The following is a 23762-nucleotide window of genomic DNA, read 5'->3' as shown; positions in this document are numbered from 1 at the left end:
AGGGGGGGGATGGAATGGGTATATAATACCATTTTTCATAAAATCTATGACCATATAATAATCTAGATAGTAAACATCCATGTCCGAAACTTAACTGTGATTTAAAGAATTTAAAGTCAGCAGTAATCGAAAAAAAAGTAGGAAAAGGGATTTTTTTTGTTTTAGTTTAACTGTCTTTATTATTAACATCTTTCGAATGTAGAATTTTACTTACAATTCCTGACTTTTGTTGTTTGTTTTGTCTTTTTTATTTAGTGGGGGGAGAGGAAAGTTGTATTTTATCTTTTTAAAATTTTATTTTAAAACAATAAACCCCTTTTTAATCTACAGCTTAGCTACACCCACCTGCTAAGCAATTTCTTCAGGGTGCTGAGCACCAGAGCTCTTGGGTGTATTGTTTCCAGGTTACCTCTTGGCATCTGCAAAACTAATTTTGTTTCATTTCCCACCACAGTGACAATCTTGGACCCTCTCTCAACTCGACGGACACTCTCATCAAACGGATGTTCTTTACCATCGGAGAGTTTTGGTAACTCTGCATTTGAGATCATGAAAGGCAATTTAAAATGAAAAGACAACTAATCCTCAAAACATTACCTTTGTAGACGGATCAAAAGCAAGAATAAAAATTAAAGAATCTTAATTCACAATAAAATAACTTAACAATCATATTATCATTACATTATATTTTGAAGAGACTATGGCTGCAAACCTATCTGTTTTTATTCATTAGTTCCAAGTGCAAAAAGATCAATGAATGGACTTGTTTTGGGTTGTTAGCATTGCAAAGCATTGAATTATCTTCTATTGTTAAGCGCATCGATCATTACCTGAAGCAAAATAATAATAATAATAATAATAATAATAATAATAATAATAATAATATTTTTAATAAAATAATAATATAATATAATTATAATAATATAATAATAATAATAAGTAATAATAATAATAATAATAGAATAATAATAATAATAATAATATATATAATCATCATCATCATCATCATCATCATCATCATCATTCATAATAATAATAATAATAATAATAATAATAATAATAATAATAATAATAATAATAATAACCTTCATATAATACTATTCTTTCTCTCTCATTCACCAAAACCAGAACGCTAATAGTCAACAAGACGACATCTACATTTTGTAAATGTGGAATTTGAAAGATTTGTAAAATATAAAAATAAATTATGAAGATGATTCGACTTGACTTGGAAGCTTTAATAATGATCAAAGTCAATGTAATAACAGCATAATAGACTTAACAGTATTAATAATATAATTAAATAATTAACTCATTTGAATTATAGTAAAATATTCTCTTTAAAAAGCGAACATTTCTAAAAGTGGCACTAAATAAGAAAATGACAAGTTTTGACGGTTCCACAAGAACAAAAGCAATACCATAAGTAAATGGTCCAATATTTCACTTGCCTGTCACTCTAGTATCTCTATGTATACATCTAACGGTGTGTGTCATAGTGGTTAGCAACAGGAAGTCATTGTGGAGTGCAAATGATGTACAGTTGGATGCCACCTAGGTCAAATATATGATAGTTAATATATAAAGATATGAAAAAGTAGATGAAGTAGTAGAATACCTGCAGGTATACCAATTAATTGGAATATACATATTGTGGGAGAACAAATTTAGCTACTTTAAATTTTGCTTTGGGATTCGGACTTTTCAAAGAAAACTTTCAGAGAAAAACTAGAAAAATATAATTTTACTCAAAATGGATAATGACTAAATTGAAATAACCTGTTATACATCTGAAGCAAATCACAGACATAGCAACAGAGTGCAAACATTTTTGCTTAATAAAGACATGGGGAGGAAATACGCAGATTTCCATTTGATGCTTGTAGCCGGTCTGGACATAATGAAAACTGTTACCCAACCATAAGTTAATTCATGTCTTGAAAATTTTGTAACTTTCAAAGAAAGAAAGAAACCAATACTGTTAATGTCCCAAACGTCAAAACAACCCATTTTAGTATTCAGTCCTTTTGTTATGCCGCTGCAGTTTCGTGGAATAACTCACCAGAGCACATAAGAAAGGAGAGAGATTTGAAAAGGTTTGATAGACTCTTATGACAAAGGTGGCAGTTTCTCAGACTAGTTCAGATATGTTTTCTGTTCTCATAAGTATATGCAATATTCATATTTAATTAAACTACAAGACATGTCAATTTTTATGTATAATATATAGTATTTAATCTATGTGCAAAGAATTTTTATTTTAATTCTTATGTCGGAGAAAAGCCTTAAAGTGCTTACTGATTTTAAATAAGATTTTATTAAGAAAATATGCATTATTATTCTTTAATTATTATTTATAAATTTTGTTCTTGTTGTTCTAGATGTTGTTTTGTAAAAAATATGTACACATATGTATTTTTACCGACAATAAATAATGTATTCAATTCAATTCAATAACTGACAAATTAGGTACTGGTGTAAGTGTTTCGTGTTTCGTATTTTGTGATGCAGGCAAGGGGTTACAGTGAAAAAGTGTACCCTTGCTAAGAATATAGGCATTAAATCATCCCAACTATCGGCTAACCTCTTTGGTGTAATGGTAGTATGTCTGACCAATGATCAAGAGGTCTGAGGTTCAATTCCCAGTTGAAGCAGACTGATTATTTGGAATGGTTTTTGTTCTTGTATTTTGTTGCGATTGGTTCTTGGTTGTATATTTTTACATTTTTGTACATTTGCATATATATATATGTATACATTGTCGCCATAGATTCTCTTTGTGTTTATATATTTTTACGCATGCCACGTCTGTAAACAAATTTCCATTTTTTAAAATGAATAAAGTATATATTATTATTATTTCTTTCTGCTTAGTCTGGCACTGTTTCATACGCTCTTTTTCAGATCTTTATCTTACAACAATGCTTGCTCCTAATTTGTCAGTTTGATATTTTCAAAATAAAAATGAAGGTAACTGAAATGTCTTTGTTTCAATATTTGTGTTTTGTGATGCAGGCCAGGGTTCACAGTGAAAGTGGGTTCCATTGGGAAGAATATAGGCATTAAATCACCCAGACTGTCAGGTAACCTCTGTGGTGTAATGGTAGCACATCATACCGGTAATCAGGAGGTCTGAGGTTTGATCCCCAGTTGAGGCAGGCTGATTATTTTGGGATGGGTTTTTTTTTCTTGTATTTTTTTTTCCTGCTTTGTCTGGCACTGTTTCATACACACTTTTTCAGATCTTTAGTTAGTTCATTATTATTATCATTATAAAATTAAATTAGTTCTCATTGAGGTCAATGTTATTAAAGTTCTGAATAATTTTATTTTACCTCCATTCCATTGACATAAAACCTAAACTTGTCAGTCAAACCCAAGACAACTTCCTCCTGACCAATTTCCGCTACAGCCATTGTAATACAGGGGTAAGGAAAGGACACCTCTCCACAGCTGGATTCCCAAGGGAGGATGGTCTCAGAATCTACAGAAAGAACCAGAAAAATAACATGAGAACGAAAAAAAAAAAAAAGAAAAAAGAAAAGGCCAACAATACTGAATGGTTTAGATTATGTAATTTGTTCTTCAATTCAAGTCAGAACATAGTACAAAATAATGGATTATTTTTAATTACAAATTGAATGACTCCTGCAATATTTCTAATCGAATTAATGCCAGAGGTGTTGATAGAATAAATTACAGAAGAAATAATACATGTGCGAAAAAGAATCTTAAAAATGAATTAGGAAAACACACCAAATTGCAGGATAAAATTTCAATCTGTCAGGTGACTATACAAAGTTCATTGTAAGATAGGACTGTGGTCTGAAGTAAATAAGAGCAAAATTCTTACTTAATTAATTGACAAAGTTAATAAAAATAAAATTGTAACTTAGTTCCATCCCCCCCCCCCCCCCCTTTCCCACCCCCAACAAATATAAACAACCCCAGCTTCTTCTCCCCCTCCCTCCTCCCCCCCAAGCAAAATAAACCGAATTTAATAAGACATAAAATTAAAAAATCGGAAAAAGAAAATCCGACAACGGACATTACTAGTTAAAATTTGCTGTTGAGCTCACAGACATTAGGTAAATCAAATCAGATAGAGCATATCTCTGCTATAGATAAGGTGAATATTTTCATTCTCTCTTGTTAACTCATAATGGTAAACCTGATCAGTTCATTTAAAAGACAAAATGAAACCCAAAAGCAACACTTTGCCTTGCATATTTCACGAAATGGTGAGAGGCAAATAAATAAGAGAGGTGGTACTCACTGACATCGAGCTTGAGTATGACACCTGATTCCAGCTGGATAGCTACATGACAACCTTTCTCGGACAACGCTACAGCAATGACCAATTCCTCCATCCCAAAAGAGCATCTGATTTCATGGTGATTTAAAGAAAAATTAAAGGAGAAGAGAAATGCAACACATACAATATTCCACCAACAATTTACAAACAATATTTATTTATATGTTTATCTACCACATTAAGTTTAATAGTTAAACTAAGAGTTGAACAATAACGACATTCATTCAGTATATTTTAAACTTAGCCTCAATCAAACACTATCAATAAATATATATTTCTATTAAGAAAAAAATAAAAGGTTTCATTCTCATGAATGAGAGAGGAGAAAGTGTAGTTTACAGACCTGCCAATCTATGAGTTCAAAAACTGGGATTCTGCAAGCAAAACTGGTATTATTTATTTTCAAAAACTAACATAACTATATTATTATTTTTACAGAAAAATATACATAAATCATCACCAAAACATTAAGAATCCTATGATGCAATGTAATTCTGCAGGGAGTCAGAGGTAGCACTTCTGTGATCCTTTTCAAGAGTGCATCCTCTGAGTCGACTGAGAAACACTTCCTGTCTCCTGCAAGAAGGTACGTTTTCATCACTATTAAGATGATAGGATCTCCATAGACATTGATTACCAAATTCAGTGGGGTTTTTGCGAACCATTGATAAAATTCTTTCACTGTCTGCATTTGAGTGTGGGATTGATGACGAAAGCCTCGGCCAATTTGCACAATAGAAATATTTGCTCCTTATTCATAGTCCCTAGCTGGCTGATACCATTGCCATTGCCTGTCCACATTCACACAACAACGGCTCTTATTTCATTAGAGGCACAATTTCAAATTTTTCATTTAAAAGTGGACCATTAGCCTCAAAAAAATGTTGCACCTTCCTCTGGAGTTCAGATCATGCTCAACAACGTCAACATCTAAAGGAAATTTAGAATAATGTCATTTAAAGATGAGCTATAAAAAGTTTTCAATTCTTTATTTGATTTGTCTGCTTCCTTCTCTTTCCTAAGTGCACACAAATAAGCCTCTTAACATCACTGCCAATTTTCAGTTCTTCCCTTGGCATTTGATTTTTTAGAAATAGCACACTTCCAGGAAAATGGAGAACTTTGCCAGTTTCTCAGCATTATAATATGTTCTACCAAGTTGAATTGTCAACACATTCCAAAACAATGAGTAATTAAGTCCTGACATCGCCTTTGATTCTGTCATAATATCTCACAATAGGGTAGATCTATGAAGAGCCCCCATCATTGCTTCCATCTGTCACAAGACTGAATGGCTGAGTTTGTAGTGTACTCATGAGGGTGACTGAGTAATGCTGCGCTGAAGATTTTTTCACTGCAGTAGCTTTTCTTCATGAACAAGTGAATCATTGAGAAATTTTGGAATCCAGGAACAAAGTTTTAAATAATGGTCCCACATGATCAATAAAGACTGGCTTGGTAGCTGATGCAGTTTCTGTATGTTTCTTGATTGAAACATCATTGGCCACATCATTTCTGCCTTAGTTTTAAATAAGAAAGTCTGTTTTGCACACCGTTCAATGTGCATGACGTCGACTCTTTTTCGACAAAATGATTGATGGAAATTCCATTGTGAAATCACTGCTGCATTTGTACATCTTCTTTGGTTTTGTGGCTGGGTGCACCGTGATAAGAAAAATAAAAATTTAATACACAAGAAAACTTTAAAATATATCAGCATTGGCAAATGAGAAGTGACCACGCAAAAAAGGGAACTTAAGTGAAGGCAGGTCTGTGTTTACCTTAACCATAGTAGTGTAAATCATGAAGAAAAAAAAAGCATCAACAACAAAAAAACAAAAAACAACAAAAAACAATGTCAAACAAAATTACACCGTTTAGCACGAGGGTAAAATATTAAACTACAGAAATATTTATCACCTTTCGGTTATGATATTTTCATCCAGGTTTATATTTCCTATATGAACATGGGAAAAGTCACTACAGTCATCAGTGGTAACAAACAACAGCTTATTCTTATCCAACCACAACAAGTGATGTTGATCCAAAGGGTCAGTTTCTGTAGATCTCTTTTCAAACCTATAACAATATGTGAAGTAAGAATATATCAATCGTCATATGAATCAATACAACAATTTTTTTACAATTTTTGAACTGTAAAAATTAATGTTTATCATTTTATCTAGAATTTCAATACATTTAAATAGATTCAAAAGACACCATTTTTAAATTTGTTGGGGGTTTTTTTTGTGTTTGGTTTTAGGGGTTTTACAACACTTGCACTTTTAGGTTATTTCAGTGCTAGTAAAAAGGGAAATGATAAGGGAAAAGTTGTTCTGAAGTTTAAATAAGGAACAGATCGTACTTAACTTTACGTAAAGTCCCATCCAAACACGAGCAAAGGATCCCACTACAAATACACTCAAATGTTTACATAGTACAATATATCAAAAACTAGACTAGTATATAACAGATGAGATCAGGGGAAAAAAAAAGCATTGTCATTCCCAAACAAATATTAGAGCAATGTGGGAGGGGAAAACGGATATAGGGGAATATAAGACATAACAAGAGTGTAAAAGCTTTGGGTATGTATGGTATTTATCGGTTACAAATTAAAAAGTGCAACCTCCATTCTCTCTTTGCTGTCATATAATTTTGTATTAAGGTTATAAAATTAATAGACTCACGTTAATATGTTTGTAATGCTTGGAGTATCACATTTGGGAGTAAATCCATCACCACCAGCAGCATCAAGAACAGCTCTTGAACTTTCTTTGCTGTCTGTACAAAAAAAATTTATTCAATTAATAATGACATTGGTTGCTAAACTAAATGGGCTACTTAGGTATTATTATCAGTATGCCAGGGATGCCACCAGGCAAATTTAAAAAAGCCTGAAAACTTGGGCGGACGAGATACAAATCAACGTCAAGGGCTTTGTAGGGATTTGAAAAATATCAAATTTGGAATATTGTTTCAGTACTTATTACTGCAATTTAGAGCAAATAACACACAAAAGAAAGGAGAGTTAACAGTTTTCAAATTGATAAAATAAGGTGCTGAAAACAAAATATAGACAAATTAATATCAATAGCTATCAGGGGTGAGAATGACTGGTCACATAAAAGGAGAAAATTTTTCATTGTGAAGATCATGACCCACCCATGCAACCATAACCTATAAATTCAAACTTCACTCAAATTCACTGAGATTCGATCCAAAATTTGTCTCGCAGCAATTTCTGACACGACTCGGAGAATTTCAAAAGTTGAAAGTGTAATTACATTTGGTGGTTGAAGTAGGGATGATGATGTGGTGGTGGTTGTAGTAGTAGTGATGGTAAGGATGATGTGGTAGTGATTATAGTAGTACTGGTCGTATGGATGATTGTGTGGTGGTGGTTGTAGTAGCTGTGGTAGGAATGATGATGTAGTGGTAGTTGTAGTAGTAGTGGTGGTAGGGATGATGTGGTGTTATTTGTAGTAGTAGTGGTGCCAGGGATGATGGTGTGGTGGTGGTTGTAGTAGTGGTAGTAGGGTTGATGATGTGGTTGTAGTTGTAGTAGTAGTGGTGGTAGGGATGATGGTGTGGTGGTGGTTGTAGTAGGAGTGGTGGTAGGGATGATGTGGTAGTGGTGGTAGGGATGATGATGTGGTGGTGATTGTAGTAGTAGTAGTTAGTAGTAGTAGTAGTAGTAGTAGTAGTAGTGGTCTTAGAGATGATGATGTGATGGTGGTTGTAGTAGTAGTGGTGGTAGGGATGATGATGTGGTGGTGGTTGTAGTAGTGGTGGTCTTTTAGAGATAATTGTGTGGTGGTGGTTGTAATAGTTGTGGTAGGAATGACGATGTGGTGGTAGTTGCAGTAGTACTGGTGGTAGGGATGATGTGGTGTTATTTGTAGTAGTAGTGTTGGTAGGGATGATGTGGTGGTGGTAGGGATGATGATGTGGTGGTGATTGTAATAGTAATGGTGGTAGCGATGATGTAGTGGTTTTGGTGAGTGTTTTTTTTTTCAGTGATAATAATAGCAATTTGTCAAAAAGGAGGAAAATGTCTCCGTCCATCGGTCAAACGCAAGCAAAGTGTAAAAATAACAGGAACATAGTTTTGTATTGGTAATATGTAATATATTACTATTACTAGTATAAATCCATTCTTATCATTAAACATAAATTTAGTTTTTGTAAAGATTTAATGGATGGTTGCGAGAGAGAGAGAGATAGAGAGAGAGGGGGGGGGGGGAGAGAGAGAGAGAGAGAGATGAGAGGGAGAGAGAGAGAGAGAGAGAGAGAGAGGGGGGAGAGAGAGAGATGAGAGGGAGAGAGAGAGAGAGAGAGAGAGAGAGAGAGAGAGAGAGAGAGAGAGAGAGAGAGAGAGAGAGAGAGAGAGAGGAGAGACTTCTCTACCAGAATAATTTATGAATTGATCTTAGGAATTCTATATCAAAAAAAAAAAAAAAGAAGAAAAGAGAAATGGAAAGAAAGGCAAAGGGAAAAAGGAAAAGAGAGAGAGAGATAGATAGAGAGAGAGAGAGAGAGAGAGAGAGAGAGAGAGAGAGAGAGAGAGAGAGAGAGAGAGATTTGTCCCTCCCCTTCCCCTTCAACCATCAACTTGCTAATCAAAGAACACCACTGGTCGTCTGTGTCAATTGTGACATCTGGTGCCATTCAGTCTGGCCCGACGTCATAAAAACGGGACCGTCACTAAATTTCACGCGACTATTGCACAGGTGTCAAAATATGATATAAGACATAATGGTGATTTTGTGGTTTTGAGGGAAATGTTTGACACGGCAAATTCAGCGGAAAATTACTGAGAAATTCTCAAAATCACTGTTTATTTATCAATTTATTTTTTTTTTAAAGGAGGAATTGTGATGGGGATGGGCGTAGATAAACTACCATTTAGGTGCCCAAATATTCGACCGGCGGTGACAGCCCAAATATTCGACCGGCGGTGACAGCCCAAATTATTCACCCGGCGAAAAAGTTCCGGCTCAAATCGCGATTTTTTCTTCTTCTTTAAAAAATTTTTTTTTTTTTTTGAATAGTGACGACGGACAAAAACCGGAGGTTCCGGATTAAAACCGGCTGGTGGTAAAAAAACCGGATTTCCGGCTAAAACCGGAAAAGTGGCATCCCTGAACAGTATGCATTTTAGTCGAATACTTACATGTTCTGCCAGTCAGATCCACACTAAACTATGTGTAACCTTATACGTTTATTGTCTGATAAAGAGAATCTAGTAAGAACTAGTGATTCAACTGGTGGTCTAAAAATAATATTAAAGCACAGAGTGATGTCAAATTCATTCATTCTATTGTTTATAGTATAAACAACAATGTTTGTTCGAGCGAGCTTGAGGGTGTGTCAAAAATTCCAAGCTTTGATTAATCAAAAACCTATTGGGTAATTAAAAAGGACTGATTTCACTGGTTAGTTCAAGTAAGATAATGTAGCTTTTTTCAATGCTTCTGAACAACAATAAATTGTATCTATAGTTACATCTGATTGTTCTTTTTCTTCTCATAATGTCCTCACACTCTCCTAAAAGAGAATTGACATTCGTTGCATTCATCCACTTTCTTTCATTTCTTTAAATGACGTGAATTCAATTTTATTGGTATTTGCCAATGGCTTGTGTTTTGATGCTTATGTTATATTTAAAATTCAGTTGTTTTGGAATTTGGTGAAGGGGACAAAAATCATCTCATATTTAGTTTAATGTTTTTTCTAATCTTAAGTTTACTTCAGATGTTATGGAGAAAATACCTGATAATTCCCAACTCACATTCTTATACAAATGCCCAGAAATAATGTCTGCTGATGGTGTAAAAGGTACAGGACAAGACAATCCCTGTGATGTAAGATTCAACATCCTCTGATGAATCTTGCGAGCCAACCATTTTTGGATCCACAATATAAAAGGTGGTGCTATTAGCCATAAGTTGGAGACTTGGGCCCTTTAGTTTATCCGGGTTTTTTAGGGCTATCACTTGTCCACAATTGATATTTATTTATCATGTATTAACATAAATTCAAATTCATACCAAAGCATGGCTTTTGTCACACCAACCTTGGTATCTGTATAGAGCAACAGTCCCATCAGCCAATAAAGAAGCCATAGCATTGGAGCCAGGGGTTGGGTCAAAGGTAACGAAGTTCACTTGAGATTGAGTGCTCATGGTGAAGGCAGCCATGGGGGGAGGAACCACTAACTGCCTCATAGGGGTCACTAAAAGTTTGTCTGGAATGGAAATAAAGAATAAAAGACTGAAAAGACTTTGATGATTAGGAAATAAAAATTGAGAGGACCTCACACATCACCTCAACGTATGTCAGATTGGGCATCATATTCCATTGAGGAGATCAAAATGTTGTACTGCACTTAGTTTTCTTAATGTTTAATGGTGATTTTTAATTCCCATGAAAGGATTATCATAGCAAAGACTCTTTTATGGTGTTTTAACTAAATAATTGAGAATTTCTAAGAATTGTTTGTACTATTCTTCCCCTCGAAATAAGAATATAAGATCTTGTTCCTATTTACTAAAATAACTCAAAGCAACTAAATTACCAACTGCCAGGTGGATATTATTAGCTAGATATTAAATTATGCTCCGAGGAAGCAAAATATTTTGATCATATCATTTGTTTAACTAGGAACAATTAGGCTACAAGTTGAGTATCTGTTTTCTTTGAATTGTAAGGTTAAAAAAAAGAATAAGCTATTTACTACTGAATACTACAGCTAATAATGGGTTTGTAATTCCTGTGATAAGGAGCTCGCACCTGGTACCTGGGGAATGAATACCATGAGTTCACAGCTCTATTCAAAATCTATGGGAGAGTGGGAGATGGCCATTAATTGCGGGAGACTCCACACAGTTTCCTTAGAGTATTAAAGCAAAGGTAGCATTGTGTCAAAAATGTTGACACAGAGGGATTAGCTGCAGCATATTTCTCTTGCCAACTTAGACCCGGTGGTTAGCAATATTATTATTTTAAAAAGCATTTTAAAGGAGAAATACTGAAATGAGGTCTTGAATAATTTTCAGTCCCGTCAAACTCATCAGGTGGGGTCTTATCTTTAATAACCAAACGGCTGTGCATATTTCTTAACAAATTGCCAAAATAATGATCCATAAACATCTAAAACATTTTCCTACCAATAACATATAGTTAGTTTTGTAACACAATGGTATTAGACACTTGTATGCAAACCAATTTTTAGTAAATTTTCACAAAAATGTGTCTTGAAAAATTGTGGAATATATTATTGGACAAAAACCCCTCTAAATAACAAAGTAAAATTCTGTTAAGCAGTTCATGAAACGAGGGCAATTAACTTGATTTTCTAAGACAACTTAATCACAAATTCATGGCCAAATATTTTTAGCACTACAGACAAAAGTGATGAAAGTTGTCTCCATGGAAATGGAATCATCCTGAAAAATTCAAAATTATTTCAGTTTTCATCTAAAATCTCTTATCAAGACCACGTAAAATAAAACAATGGGTTTTTCTTAAAAAATAGTCATGACTACTTGGTCCCATACCTCCATCTATAACAGCAACAGATGTTAAATCAGTCTCATCCCTTCCAGATGTACAAAAGATATCCCAGGCCCAAGTATAGATAAAAATGCCTTTAACTGAGCCAATGTACAGTTTATAAGAGTGTTCAGGATCCCATTCTACAACACTTAGATTGTATGAATATTTCAGACTCTGTTTCAGGTACCAGTGGTAGTTGTTTACTGTCATCAAACGCACTGAAATTATCAAAAGTAATATTTCATTATTTAGTTAAACTAAACCGTCGAAAAAATTCTTTTTTGCAAAAATTGTATAAATATTTGGATTAACAATAGCAATGCATTACACTTATGACAGTGAAACACTTTCTATTTTAGCTTACACTTACACACTTTTCATTATTGCAATTTATGATCAGCTTCAGATCAAGATATTTAGTCAGACAGATGATAAAGCCATTGGAGTGCCAAAGAAAATCATTAAAAACAATAATAAACAACTAACTAAAATCTAACCAATTTATTTCTTTGCTTGTTAATTTGTTTAAATGGCTCATGTTAGTGAAATTGGGTGGTTCAATTATGGGATTCGGCACAATATACTTATAAATTTTTTATCTAATATCTACTTAAGCATTAGCATTTAGCAATTTTCAATACTCTAGTGGAGTCCTATGAATACTAACCAAGTTTCTTGAACAGAGAGCCAATGAGTATTAATTGTACATATTACTTAAGCCGCTTCACTTCAACAATGTTGTGGGCCAGAACCTTCAATCATCGGCATTTAACAAATACATAAACATCAGCAACCAGAATTATATGTTGACGTGAATAACTTGTTCAAAATATACTGTGTGACTCACAAAAAAAAAATGCAGACTCAAAATGAAAAGAAGAAGAGTAGGAGGAGGAGTAGAGTATGAGGAGGAAGGAGATGAGAGCAAACAAACATCAAAAAAATTATAAAATCAATCAAACCATTGGCTTAACATTTAGCTTAGACCACACTGTGCCCGATTCCTGAGGATCATGCTTTTAAAAACAGACCACTTTTTTCCATTTTACAACAATTGATGCGAATTTATGACCATTTATGACATTTTACCAAAGAAATGTCAAGTCTATGACTTTTTTTTACTTTACAATCATGCTTTTAGTCTCTATCTGGCACATACCCTCTGATGATTGGCTGGACGCATCTTGCAACCAGAGACAAAGAACTGTTGAATCTGGATTCCAAGACAATTGCCTTACCTGGAAAGTAGAAAAAAACAAAATAACATAAACCTTTAAGCTATTTGTAATATGCCCCTGAAATAGTTATTATGTATCTAAATTATTGTAGTATAGCAGATTAGCTATATGCAAAGGTGAATAATACCTTGTCTACACTTATAAATGAGCTCTATAACATTGCTGAAATTCTTAACAAACCAAAAAAAAAGCCAGAAATTTTTTTTTAATGACCATAACCATCTTTGACTTCTAGCCATGACCAATTGAATTTATTCCTCAATTTTTCATTGATGCCAGACATGTCAGAATTGCAATAAACCAACAACTCAAGCATTTTGAGAATGTTTAAAACGTGTATCAAAGTTAAATTTCATAGAAAAAAATTAAAATTGGAACAGATATGATTTTAAATCAGCTTCATCGCATTATGATTCACCATGGAGAAGTGAATCAAAATAAACAAGTTTTGCAGACAGTGCGATAAAATCTAAATTAAAGAGAAGAAAGCAACAATGGAATCATTGAACAGTGAACAGCATTCATGACTGAGTAAAACAATTGTAGAAGATATTTGCACCAGATTTAATCACTGGCCACTATTTTTCTTTTAATGAGATACCTACCTCAATTTGTGAAGAAGCATAATCAACCAGTTTGTTTACAATGTAAAAAGATCAAAGAGTAGTAACAAGTAACAATAATCTGAGTTTTAATTAAAAATTTTATCTAAAATATTTCCAACCATTCACACTTTACTTTTAATGAGTATATTTTCCGCCACTACAAAGTAGCCGAAATTGGCTTAAATGAAACAGTGAAATTTATCGCCAAGCCAGTTCAGTCAGTCAGGATTGTTTTGGAAAGTGAAAAAAATAATTTCACGATGGCTACGTGAAAATACACAGGGGTGCCAGACATTGAATGTCTTTTTTAAAAGCATTGCAAACACAACCAGCAGTGCACAACACACAAGCAAACCAATCTGTTCAACCACATGTTATATACATTTGTTACCATGATTTCCCTGTTCATCCAGCAGCAATTAGAGTGCTGGATTTAAATTTAGACAGACAGAAAAGTATTCTTTAACAGATTATTATCCGATTCAGAGAACATGGAATGCAATTGTTGCTGTCAATTATATGTTACAAAAAGCAGGAATAAAATATAGTTCGTAGGACTTGATGGCTTTAAAGGACTAAAAATTATAGTTTGTCACTGAAGTAAATAAAATTTTCTAGAATTTATCTGATGAAAAGAATTTGCAAGCATTCTGTTTGTATAGGAGTAGTTATTTCGTCCGCAATTTCGAATCTGATATGTGGTAGGTCCTATATAACCACTCAAAAAATAAAATCAAAGGAAAATGACAAATGTCACTGCATACTGAAAGAGGCATAATGATCCAAACTGTCTTCAGATAAATTATTGAAATGTTTGTTAGTAAATACCTACATTGACAGAAGCAATGGTGTGAAGAAAAATAAAAGAAATGCTAAATAGAAAATTTACAAAATAAAAATAAAGCAACATATTTAATACCACTTCAGTCGACTTTAGCAAAGCATAATTTCAAAATAATCCTGCTCACCATTACACTTTTCCCATGTTCACATGACAAAGCAAACTGTCCGTGTCTTAGACCATTTTTCTCAAAAAAGATAACTTCTTGCTGGTTTATAGGACCCTTTGTCTGAACAGAAGCAATCAAGGATCCTGATGGTCTGAGAGAAAAAAGAAAGGATAGCACCTTATTATGCATTACAACATTTTTGATAAATAAGCCTTTTAAAAAGGCACAACGCAAGATCAATAAATGTTAAATCAATTTATACCTTGTCACTATAGCATTCACCTTCTCTGATAAATGCCTATCTTGATCAGTATTACCCTAACATCTATCAATGTCTTTCCATTTATAGGATGATGTCGAGATTAAAAATTTGTTATCTTTAAAAATAAGCAAACAAAAACAAAAACAAAAAAAAACAAAATCAAAAACAATGAGACATCATTAAAATGAGTATAAAAATGAGAAATATATTTTTTTAAATTCATTTTTATGTCATTTTCAACAATAGTCTATTCAAAACTCTGCTTAAAGTTAATCATCTACAGCAAAAACCCCTAATTGTAATCCGGATTTCATATGTCCGCTATTTACAATAAATTTGATTGGGAGTCAATGTATATAAGGATTGTTTTGGTGAGACGTACTTCCAATCCAGTAAATGTTGTAGACCATTGACGACCTCACTCTTTGATTGGAAGACACACTCTCTGGACCATACATACAGAAATCGGGCTCCTAATTTAGATGAAAAAATATTCTTATATAACTGAGAAACTTGTAAAATCTTTACAAAAAAAAAAAGAAACATAAAAATATAAGTTTGTTTGTTGTTGCATTTTCAAATTAAAAATAATGGGAAAAAAATTAAACTAACATAATACTTTTTCCCCTTTACTCCATAAGACTATTTCTTCAACCCGATCATGCTTATCAAAATACTGACCTATAGCCGTATACAATAACCTAAACAGTTTTGGATCAGAATTAAAATTACCTGTATTAGGGTCAACAGCATTGACAACAAAAAATTGCCCATCCCCTCTCCATCTGACATGGATGGTTCCTGGATCATACTCCGATGCAGGTTGTATTGCCTGCGATGAACACAACATTCAAAATTATCAATTCAATATCATTATCTTTCCAATAGCACACTATATAAACACGTCACATTATCTAATCATAAGAACATTTTTTAAAAAGATAAATATAAGCAATCCAACACTTATTCTTCCTATTGGTCATTTATATAGAGAGAGAGAGAAAAATCAGGTTTTTTGTAATGAAAGGCCAAATAAGTTTGATCCCACAATTTCAAAGATATGAACAGATGTCCTCTTCTCTCCACTCTCCCCTATGTTAATAAAATTTAATAATTTAATTTAATATATTTGCCTACCGCATGGAGAAGAAAAAAAAAAACCCAAAAGAATTTAACACTACTACATGAAAAAAAGAATGAAAAATATCTTCTACCTCTACTGTTTTTCTGGCAGCTTCCTTTCCAGCAGAGCCATGAAACTGTGTCTCTTTCTTGCCCCACCCAACACTCACATGGGTTTCTAAAATAAAAATGATAATGAGAAATCTATTTACTATTATAACAAGTAAAAATAAAAATAAATTTATTAACCACCATAGAGACCACTGAATTTGATTTCCTTCTCAAACTGACTTTCAAAATTCCATGGTCAAATAACTATCACTGATATCTAAATTATGATGAAAAAGAATCAAATAAACTAAACTGAAAGAAAACATTTTTAGTCATCAAAATGGGAAATCCGTTACAAATGTGAGAAAAGGTAACAGGTATGCATGATAAAATTCACTGGAAGTGGCCCAAAGATCAATCTGGCCAAAGTCAAGACCTTTCTGAACAAAATAAAATACATGTTCAGAGATGTACAAGATCAAGAAAAGATTGGGAGAGCAAATGGTAAAAAAATCAGTTCCAGAGAGTAATTTTTATACATTTATTGTAACTACCGTCTCTTGAGGAAGAATAGAAATTATAAATTGTAGAAGAATATATTAAATTTGTGCTCCCTCATTCACTTTTCAATATACTTGACAAATTGTTGAAACAATCTAGTTATAAATAGCTAAAACAAATGAAAGACTTACACATTACACATATTATATATGGATATTGCACGAAATAAAATCCCTCACCTTCAGCAGAGTGCTCAGCAAAGAGTGGTATCTCAGTGATAGGGTCAAATTCTCTTGTCATGAGAATTAAAGTATTATTTGCTGAAGTAACAAATGGAAAGCAATAATCATTAAGGTAAATGTGCAGCCTCCAGTCATTCTTTCTTTTCGGTTTAAAGCATAAAAATGTCTTTAAAAGTATACAAAAGTAGGGGTCAACAAAGTTTGCAGAGAAAACATTCCAGCAAAAAGAAACTAATATTTACAGAGGTCATTGCAACTAGATAGAGGTGATCGTGGTGGTGATGATGATGATGAAGGCAATGAACTCAATGAAATATTGCAAGATAAATATCCTTTGGAGATATTTTTAAAAAGAAATCTATAAGAAAGTAAGGCTCTGTCAGACATTTCCACATATTCAAAACAACTTGGGTTGTACCAATGAGAATGAAAAGAAAAAGATGTTTTAAGGCCACTTGATTTGCCTTTTAGAAAGGTATAATTATGGCTATAATGTTGTTATGTAAATATATATGAAAAAAAAAAGGAAACAAACAGAATGAAAATTAGAAAAATTTGGTGATGGAAGTCAAACCCTCACAAATTTCATTAGAATCAGGGGAAAAAAATGAATAATAATAATAATGTTTTCTGAATTGCATTAATCCTGGTGAAACATTTGATATGCACTACAATCTTATTGTTGATTCTTTTCATTGACTTCAAAATGCTGTGCATCTGTCTTTTTTTTCTTACAGCCAATTAAAAAAAAAATGAAAGCATTGCTAAATAAAATAAATTAAAAAGAGTGCACAGTTTAATCCAATCATCTCCGTCTTTCTGGGGTTTTTTCTGGACTCACTTAATTTTTCGAATAATAATGAATAGAAAACTCATGCTGTGAATCTAGATTTATGATGAAACTGCGAAATCTGTTTTAAAATAATACTACGGTTCATTGAGAGAGGATAAACATTATTTCTTACAAATCACAATTTTTTTTATTTGTAACTCTATCTAAATTCAAATTTTTGTGCCAATTCAACCTGAAATAAGAGCAGAATTTGAACCACATTTCCCATACCCCAAAAATCGGAGTTTTGACATCTCAATATCTCAGCTGTTTCAATCAATACAAAGCAAATGAATAGTTTGGTTTGACTTCTTAGTATGACATAGAGAACGACTTATATCAGATTCCAATTGGACCATTATTTGCTATAATTTAATACAAAATAGCTGACAACCTACCTGTTGTGATAACTAAGAGTTCAAGGTCAGGACTCCACGCCATCGATGTCAGGCCTTGAGGCACTTCCCCAACACATTCCAGCTGATATCAAGAAGAAATAAATGAAAACTTCCTGGATTATTCTGATATTGGAAAATCTCCTATTTGGTACATAGACAAATATAGCTTGAATTTAAGATAGAAGAGTGCACTGCTCTCACCATCAGTAGGTCATGGTCATGCTACGTGGTGAGCAGGGGTCAACGACCTACTGTCAGTGAAAAATCATCTCCATTTTAAAATTGACCTGATTAATGTTTTTATTTGTTTGTTTTAAAGAGTTTTACTGTGCTCGTAACATATTTAGGTCATTTCAGCACCAGTAAAAAGGAAGAAAATGGGATAGTCAACAAAGTCTAGATATACAATTCAAAGCAAACAAGAAAAAGTTTAAAAAGCAGTCCTTCAGAGCCATTAGGATGATGATGGGTGAGTTTGGGTCGTTGATGGTTTTGTGTAAGGTAACAATACAGGATACCTTGTGTGCCGGTTTTTCATTGCAGCCGCTCTTTGTACTTTTTCAGTCTTGTCTATTTCCTTTTATTTGTGTAAGGAATGTATGTATGTCAAGCTACAATGAGAAGAAAAAGCCTCATATTCTAAACTCTCAATACTCATGGAGAAATATTATTTCCTCACACTTTGTCCCCACAAAACTCACACATAAGAGAGAGATAATCTCGCTGACCCCAGGTCCGTCAATCGAGCTGAGTGATGAATTATGCAGGTGCCATCAAAACTTAAAGGAAGTGATATCTGACATAAACGAGCAATTGAGGGTAAATAATTGAAGAAAAGTGAAAAAAACAAAAAACAATTCATGACAATGAACAGTAAAAAAAATACTCGTAAATACAATAGTTAATGATTGAATGTTTTGAAGTTACCTGCTCTCTCCTCTTTTCCCATAAACAAATTTGTCCATCTAAAGTTGCAACACAGGCTGATTGCTGATCACAAAGATACTTTAAACCAATTGGCTGGCTCTCTATCCCTTCATTTTTCAAATTGATTTCCCAGCATGTTTTCTGAAAGTTAGGATAGAAATTTTAATGAAGAATCCATCAGGAGTCAGCCAACATTCCTCCTCCCTGTGAGAGGTCCACCCACTAAAGACAATTTTTGTGATGGAATCATTCATATAGACTGATTGAAATATATAAAAAGCAAAGGTTGTAATGGATGGCATTAAGAGAACTACTACCTATTTTTTGGCTTTGGTCTCTTCTAATGCTCAGATGCTCTAAAGTATGTTGAGGTAAAGAAAGAAATGAGGGCTACTTCTAGTGACTGACTAATAAAAAAGCTTCAAATCAAGATAAATTTTTAAGCTCCCGTTATATGTTTAGTAGGCAGTAAGTTTCACTCAAAACATTTAAGGATGAACACAAAAAAAATTTACCTCGGAATAAACATCAAAAATCCAGATAATTTCATTTCAACTCTTATATAATGTTGTATTAAGCAGGCCTGTAAATGCTAATTTTTCAAAAAGACTGAAAATTTTCGGTCATTATGTTCAAAACAATTATTATGTAACACATACTCTGTTTTTAGCGGATGCGTCAATTGCCTTGATATCCGCACTGCAAGTCTCAGGTATAAGAAAAATTTTGATAGGTAATAAAACAACTGACAAAAACAATTTCAACGCTGTTGAGAAAAAAAAAATCGAGGCTGCTTCGCATATAGAGCAAATGCATTATTCGCAATTCAATTTTGAAGTCATTTGGACTGAAATCTGGTCTCCGCTCCAAATAACAAAGATAGATAATAGCAAGCAACGAGCGGATTTCAGATCTATGACCTCAGATGACGAAAGTAGTTGCACCAGTTTCACGATCCTGGCGCGTCCTCATTGGTAAACCCATTAGCAGAAATTATTCATTTTCGGATTTCGCCGATAGTAAAAAATTAGACTGACATGATCGTAGTTGATGCTCTACTTTAGATTAAAATCAATGTGATTACGATCTATTTTTCGGCTTTGGAGTTTCCATGAAAGATAATAATAAAGGGTCTCGATGTTGACAATTGAAAGACTAAAAATTGAAAATCGTTAAAAGTCTGAAACCAGCCTATGGGCTGAAAATTTGCAGGCCTGCGTTAGGTGTTGCAGAGACACTAATCAGATAGTAGAACCTAATAATAATAATAATGATGATGATATAATAATGATGATGATGATGATAACAATAATATAATAATAATAATAAATAATAATAATAATAATAATAATAATAATAATAATAACAACAATAATAATAATATTAACAATAATTATAATAATAACAATAATTATAATAATAATAACAATATAATAATAATAAATAATTATTAGGTACTTTGGTAAACGTCCATTTGGCACTCCAGCAGTAAACTGATAAATGGCCTAGTAGCTGTGGCCTGATTTTTAGGACTTTTGAGTGATGGGTCTCCGAAAAAATTTCATAGATTTTTTGTTTATGGATGGTCTTATCTTCTTCAGGAGGAATTACCTTATCGTTTGGTGCTAATTACATTCAAACCAATGCCAATTTAGTATCTCTTTTGATAGTGGATAAAATAGGGTATTATTTGACTTTGGATAATTAAAAAATCAGAAATTAGTATATCAAAATTCCTGTTGCAGCACGTAATTTATCATTTTTAGTTTTTAATAAAATCAAATTCAAGGTCTAGTTATATCCCGCATCCCTGAACTTATTCCAGAAAAATCCTAACTCAAATGTCAGCGGCCATTTTAGGCCAGTTTTTAAATCCAAATATGGTGGCCACTATATCGGAAATGCACATTTCAGGTCATAAAGTCCATCAGGAAATAACAAAGGCAAATAAGAGTACATTTTTTTCGCTTTACTTTAAACCAATATAACTTTCCTTCTCCTAATCTGATTTTCAAAATTTTGGAACCATTATAATATAATCGTGTTGAAAAGCACTTTATAATATAATTATAATGATATGTCTCATTTCATTGAGCTCAATCCAATTTGAATGTTTTAGTTTTGGCCGGCTCTATTTCTCTGAACGCTCAGGAAAATAAACTTGAACTCTATTTCTCCGAATGGTCGGCTAGCCTCCAGTAGCTGATGGGTTACGGACGCGAGGTCGATGCAAAAGTAAATGCTCAGAGTGGACAGGGAATTCTCATGAATCATCAGGCTAGCATTTTTTTATGCATATTGTTGACAAAGACGGATTTTATCAAAAAGTTGTGCTATCGCAAATACTCCATGGCACGTTCACTTTTTCACTTTGCGCTGCACTATCAAAGAGAGAACAGAAGTACACCTAAACAACAAAGTCAAAGTCGCAAGACGGGAACAGAGGATGAAAGACAGGATAGCACAGACAAATACAAACTCAAGATAGTAGTCTAACAGAAAGTTGGGAATAAAAGACAGAGCGCTGGCAAAAGAAAACCCAAAAAAATATGTACACATTCACCATTCACAGACACTCTCGCAAATAACCAAAAAAAAAATTTTTAATCTTGAGAACGGAAACCGTTCGGAGAAATAGAGATCAAGTTTATTTTCCCGAGCATTCCGATAAATAGTCACTTCGTTTAGTTTTACCAAAGTACCTAATAAAATATATGACGATGATATCCGAATGCAAATATATATATATATATATATATATATATATATATATATATATATATATATATATATATATATATATATATATATATATATATTAATATAGGCCTATAATAATGCGAAAATAGCAAATATTAACCTGTGGAATAGATAACGCAAAAAGTGATTTAGCTGTGATCACATAGACATCGCCGGTATCTTGATCAGCAGACAAGAAGAGAGCATCTGATGAGATATCTTTGCACTTGCCCCAGCTTGCATGTTTATAATTCAATAGTTTGAGGTTTCTCATTTTAATTTACACTAAATCACTGACTCTCCAGGACTCCAGTGTGCTTTGCTTGTTTGATGTTGCTTGTTTGGGTTTGTTTTGTCTTTGTAATTAACAGTTATTTACACAATATCCTTATAAATAACACAATTCCAAATATTTAAATTTAAGAAGTCATCTACAATCCAAAGTTTACAGATTCCTCATTTCACACCTTTTTTTAGTTAGTTTCGATTTCGGGTTGGGGTGCGGGGCGGGGGGGGGGAGATGCTAGATAATTTTTGAAAAAAGTGCCAAACAAGTTTATAATGGTCGGTTAAAATACTCTTTTTTTTTCTAAAATACACATAAAACTGTTAAGGCCGTTGATCATCAATATATTTGCACATTGGTTGTTAATTTATATATTTCTGCATGATTTTTTACTGCCAAAAATAATTATATCCGAATTATGCAAAAACAATTTTGGGGGGAATGTGGCACTAAAGATTTTAAACTGGCCATTGTGACTGTAAGTGATGGAATAAGACTGCTAGCAAAAAAATATTGAAACTGTATGTGAACTCCTCGCTTGTATTTAGTGTCTCACCAAGAATGCCAATTTGGTTTATTAATACCAAATCTCTAACTTTTAAAAGAGAATTGAAAATTGAGTGAGATTGGAGATGGAGAGATAAAGAGAGAGAGATAGAGAGAGAGAGAGAGAGAGAGAGAGAGAGAGAGAGAGAAGAGAGGGGAGAGAGAGAGAGGTTAAGAACTGATTTGTAGCTACTTGTACTAGCGTTATTTTTTTTGGGCTCCTTTCCTTATTTATACGGTTACGGGCTTGGGACACTTGGTTTAGGCAATATCGGCGTTTGATGGCACTTATAAAACATTGAGGTCATATTAGGGCTAGTAAAAATGAAGAAAATGGGATACCAATTTTTTTAAATCCTAGTTTTACTAGTTATATTAGTACACGAGAGAGAAAAAATAAGGCAAAGGGAAATGGTTAAAAAAGGGAACAGATGTAGATTCCAATAGCGGACCATCTGTGTACTTAGTTTATGATCAGCCAAAAGTCTCATCCAGACACAAGCACAGGATACAGCTAAAACAGATAGACTCAAATGCTTACAAATCATTATATCAACAAAACAAAAAATTAAAAATACAACACTACATAACAAAGGTGACTTACAAGGGAAAAAAAATCATCTCCAAAAACTAACTATACATATGACTGCTTCCCTCTCAGTCTCAGCCAAGGTCTCCGGCCAGGGCCAGGACAAAACCAAGTAATTTTATTCCAAGACAAGAGCAAGTTGGAAAACGTATAGAGGAATGGAATGAGAGAAAAAGCAAGTGATCTCCCTGTCCATGATACACAAGATCCGGGAATTGTCTGACGCGCCACCTGGAAGGCCGATTGTGTAGGCTATCTCGTGCCACACCGAGAAGGTATCGCAGTTCCTCGATGCGGTATTTCAGCGTATAGTTCCCACCCTGCCATCGTATATCAAGGGTACTAAGCATGCTCTTTGTGTCCTCGACGAAATTCGATTCCAGGATGAACGTCCACTGCTGATTTTACCATGGATGTGAAGGCACTGTACACATCCATACAGCATCCTGACGGACTGCGTGCCATCAGGCATTTTGTCGATCGTCATACCTTACCAGGGATATCCACCAACAGCATTGTGAGGCTCACCGAACTTGTGCTCACACTCAACACTTTTGAGTTCAATGATGTATTTTTCCATCAGATCTCAGGTGTTGCGG

The 23762-nt window shown here is 33.5% G+C and overlaps 1 protein-coding gene across 1 annotated transcript in view; it reads right to left on the bottom strand.

Annotated features, from left to right (window-relative positions):
* Positions 1 to 22250, bottom strand: part of LOC144966542 (putative elongator complex protein 1) — a 39339-nt gene extending 17089 nt beyond the window's left edge. The window contains exons 1-17 of the mRNA XM_078903186.1: positions 21864 to 22250; positions 19004 to 19144; positions 18077 to 18158; positions 16844 to 16924; positions 16145 to 16230; positions 15663 to 15762; positions 15313 to 15403; positions 14687 to 14819; positions 13035 to 13113; positions 11878 to 12093; positions 10395 to 10565; positions 7006 to 7099; positions 6236 to 6394; positions 4277 to 4383; positions 3336 to 3484; positions 1452 to 1554; positions 346 to 535 (exon numbers count right to left, since the gene is read on the bottom strand). Coding sequence (XP_078759312.1) covers positions 346 to 535; positions 1452 to 1554; positions 3336 to 3484; positions 4277 to 4383; positions 6236 to 6394; positions 7006 to 7099; positions 10395 to 10565; positions 11878 to 12093; positions 13035 to 13113; positions 14687 to 14819; positions 15313 to 15403; positions 15663 to 15762; positions 16145 to 16230; positions 16844 to 16924; positions 18077 to 18158; positions 19004 to 19144; positions 21864 to 22016 — 2135 coding nt within the window. The 5' untranslated portion in view covers positions 22017 to 22250. The remainder of the gene's footprint in view (positions 1 to 345; positions 536 to 1451; positions 1555 to 3335; positions 3485 to 4276; positions 4384 to 6235; positions 6395 to 7005; positions 7100 to 10394; positions 10566 to 11877; positions 12094 to 13034; positions 13114 to 14686; positions 14820 to 15312; positions 15404 to 15662; positions 15763 to 16144; positions 16231 to 16843; positions 16925 to 18076; positions 18159 to 19003; positions 19145 to 21863) is intronic.
* Between the last annotated feature and the right edge of the window lie 1512 nt (positions 22251 to 23762).

Source organism: Berghia stephanieae, chromosome 2 (genome assembly GCF_034508935.2).
Source record: "Berghia stephanieae isolate SIO BIC M18660-M18661 chromosome 2, UCSD_Bste_1.3, whole genome shotgun sequence".
Classification (NCBI taxonomy): domain Eukaryota; kingdom Metazoa; phylum Mollusca; class Gastropoda; order Nudibranchia; family Aeolidiidae; genus Berghia; species Berghia stephanieae.
This window is presented reverse-complemented; position numbering and strand designations above follow the sequence as displayed.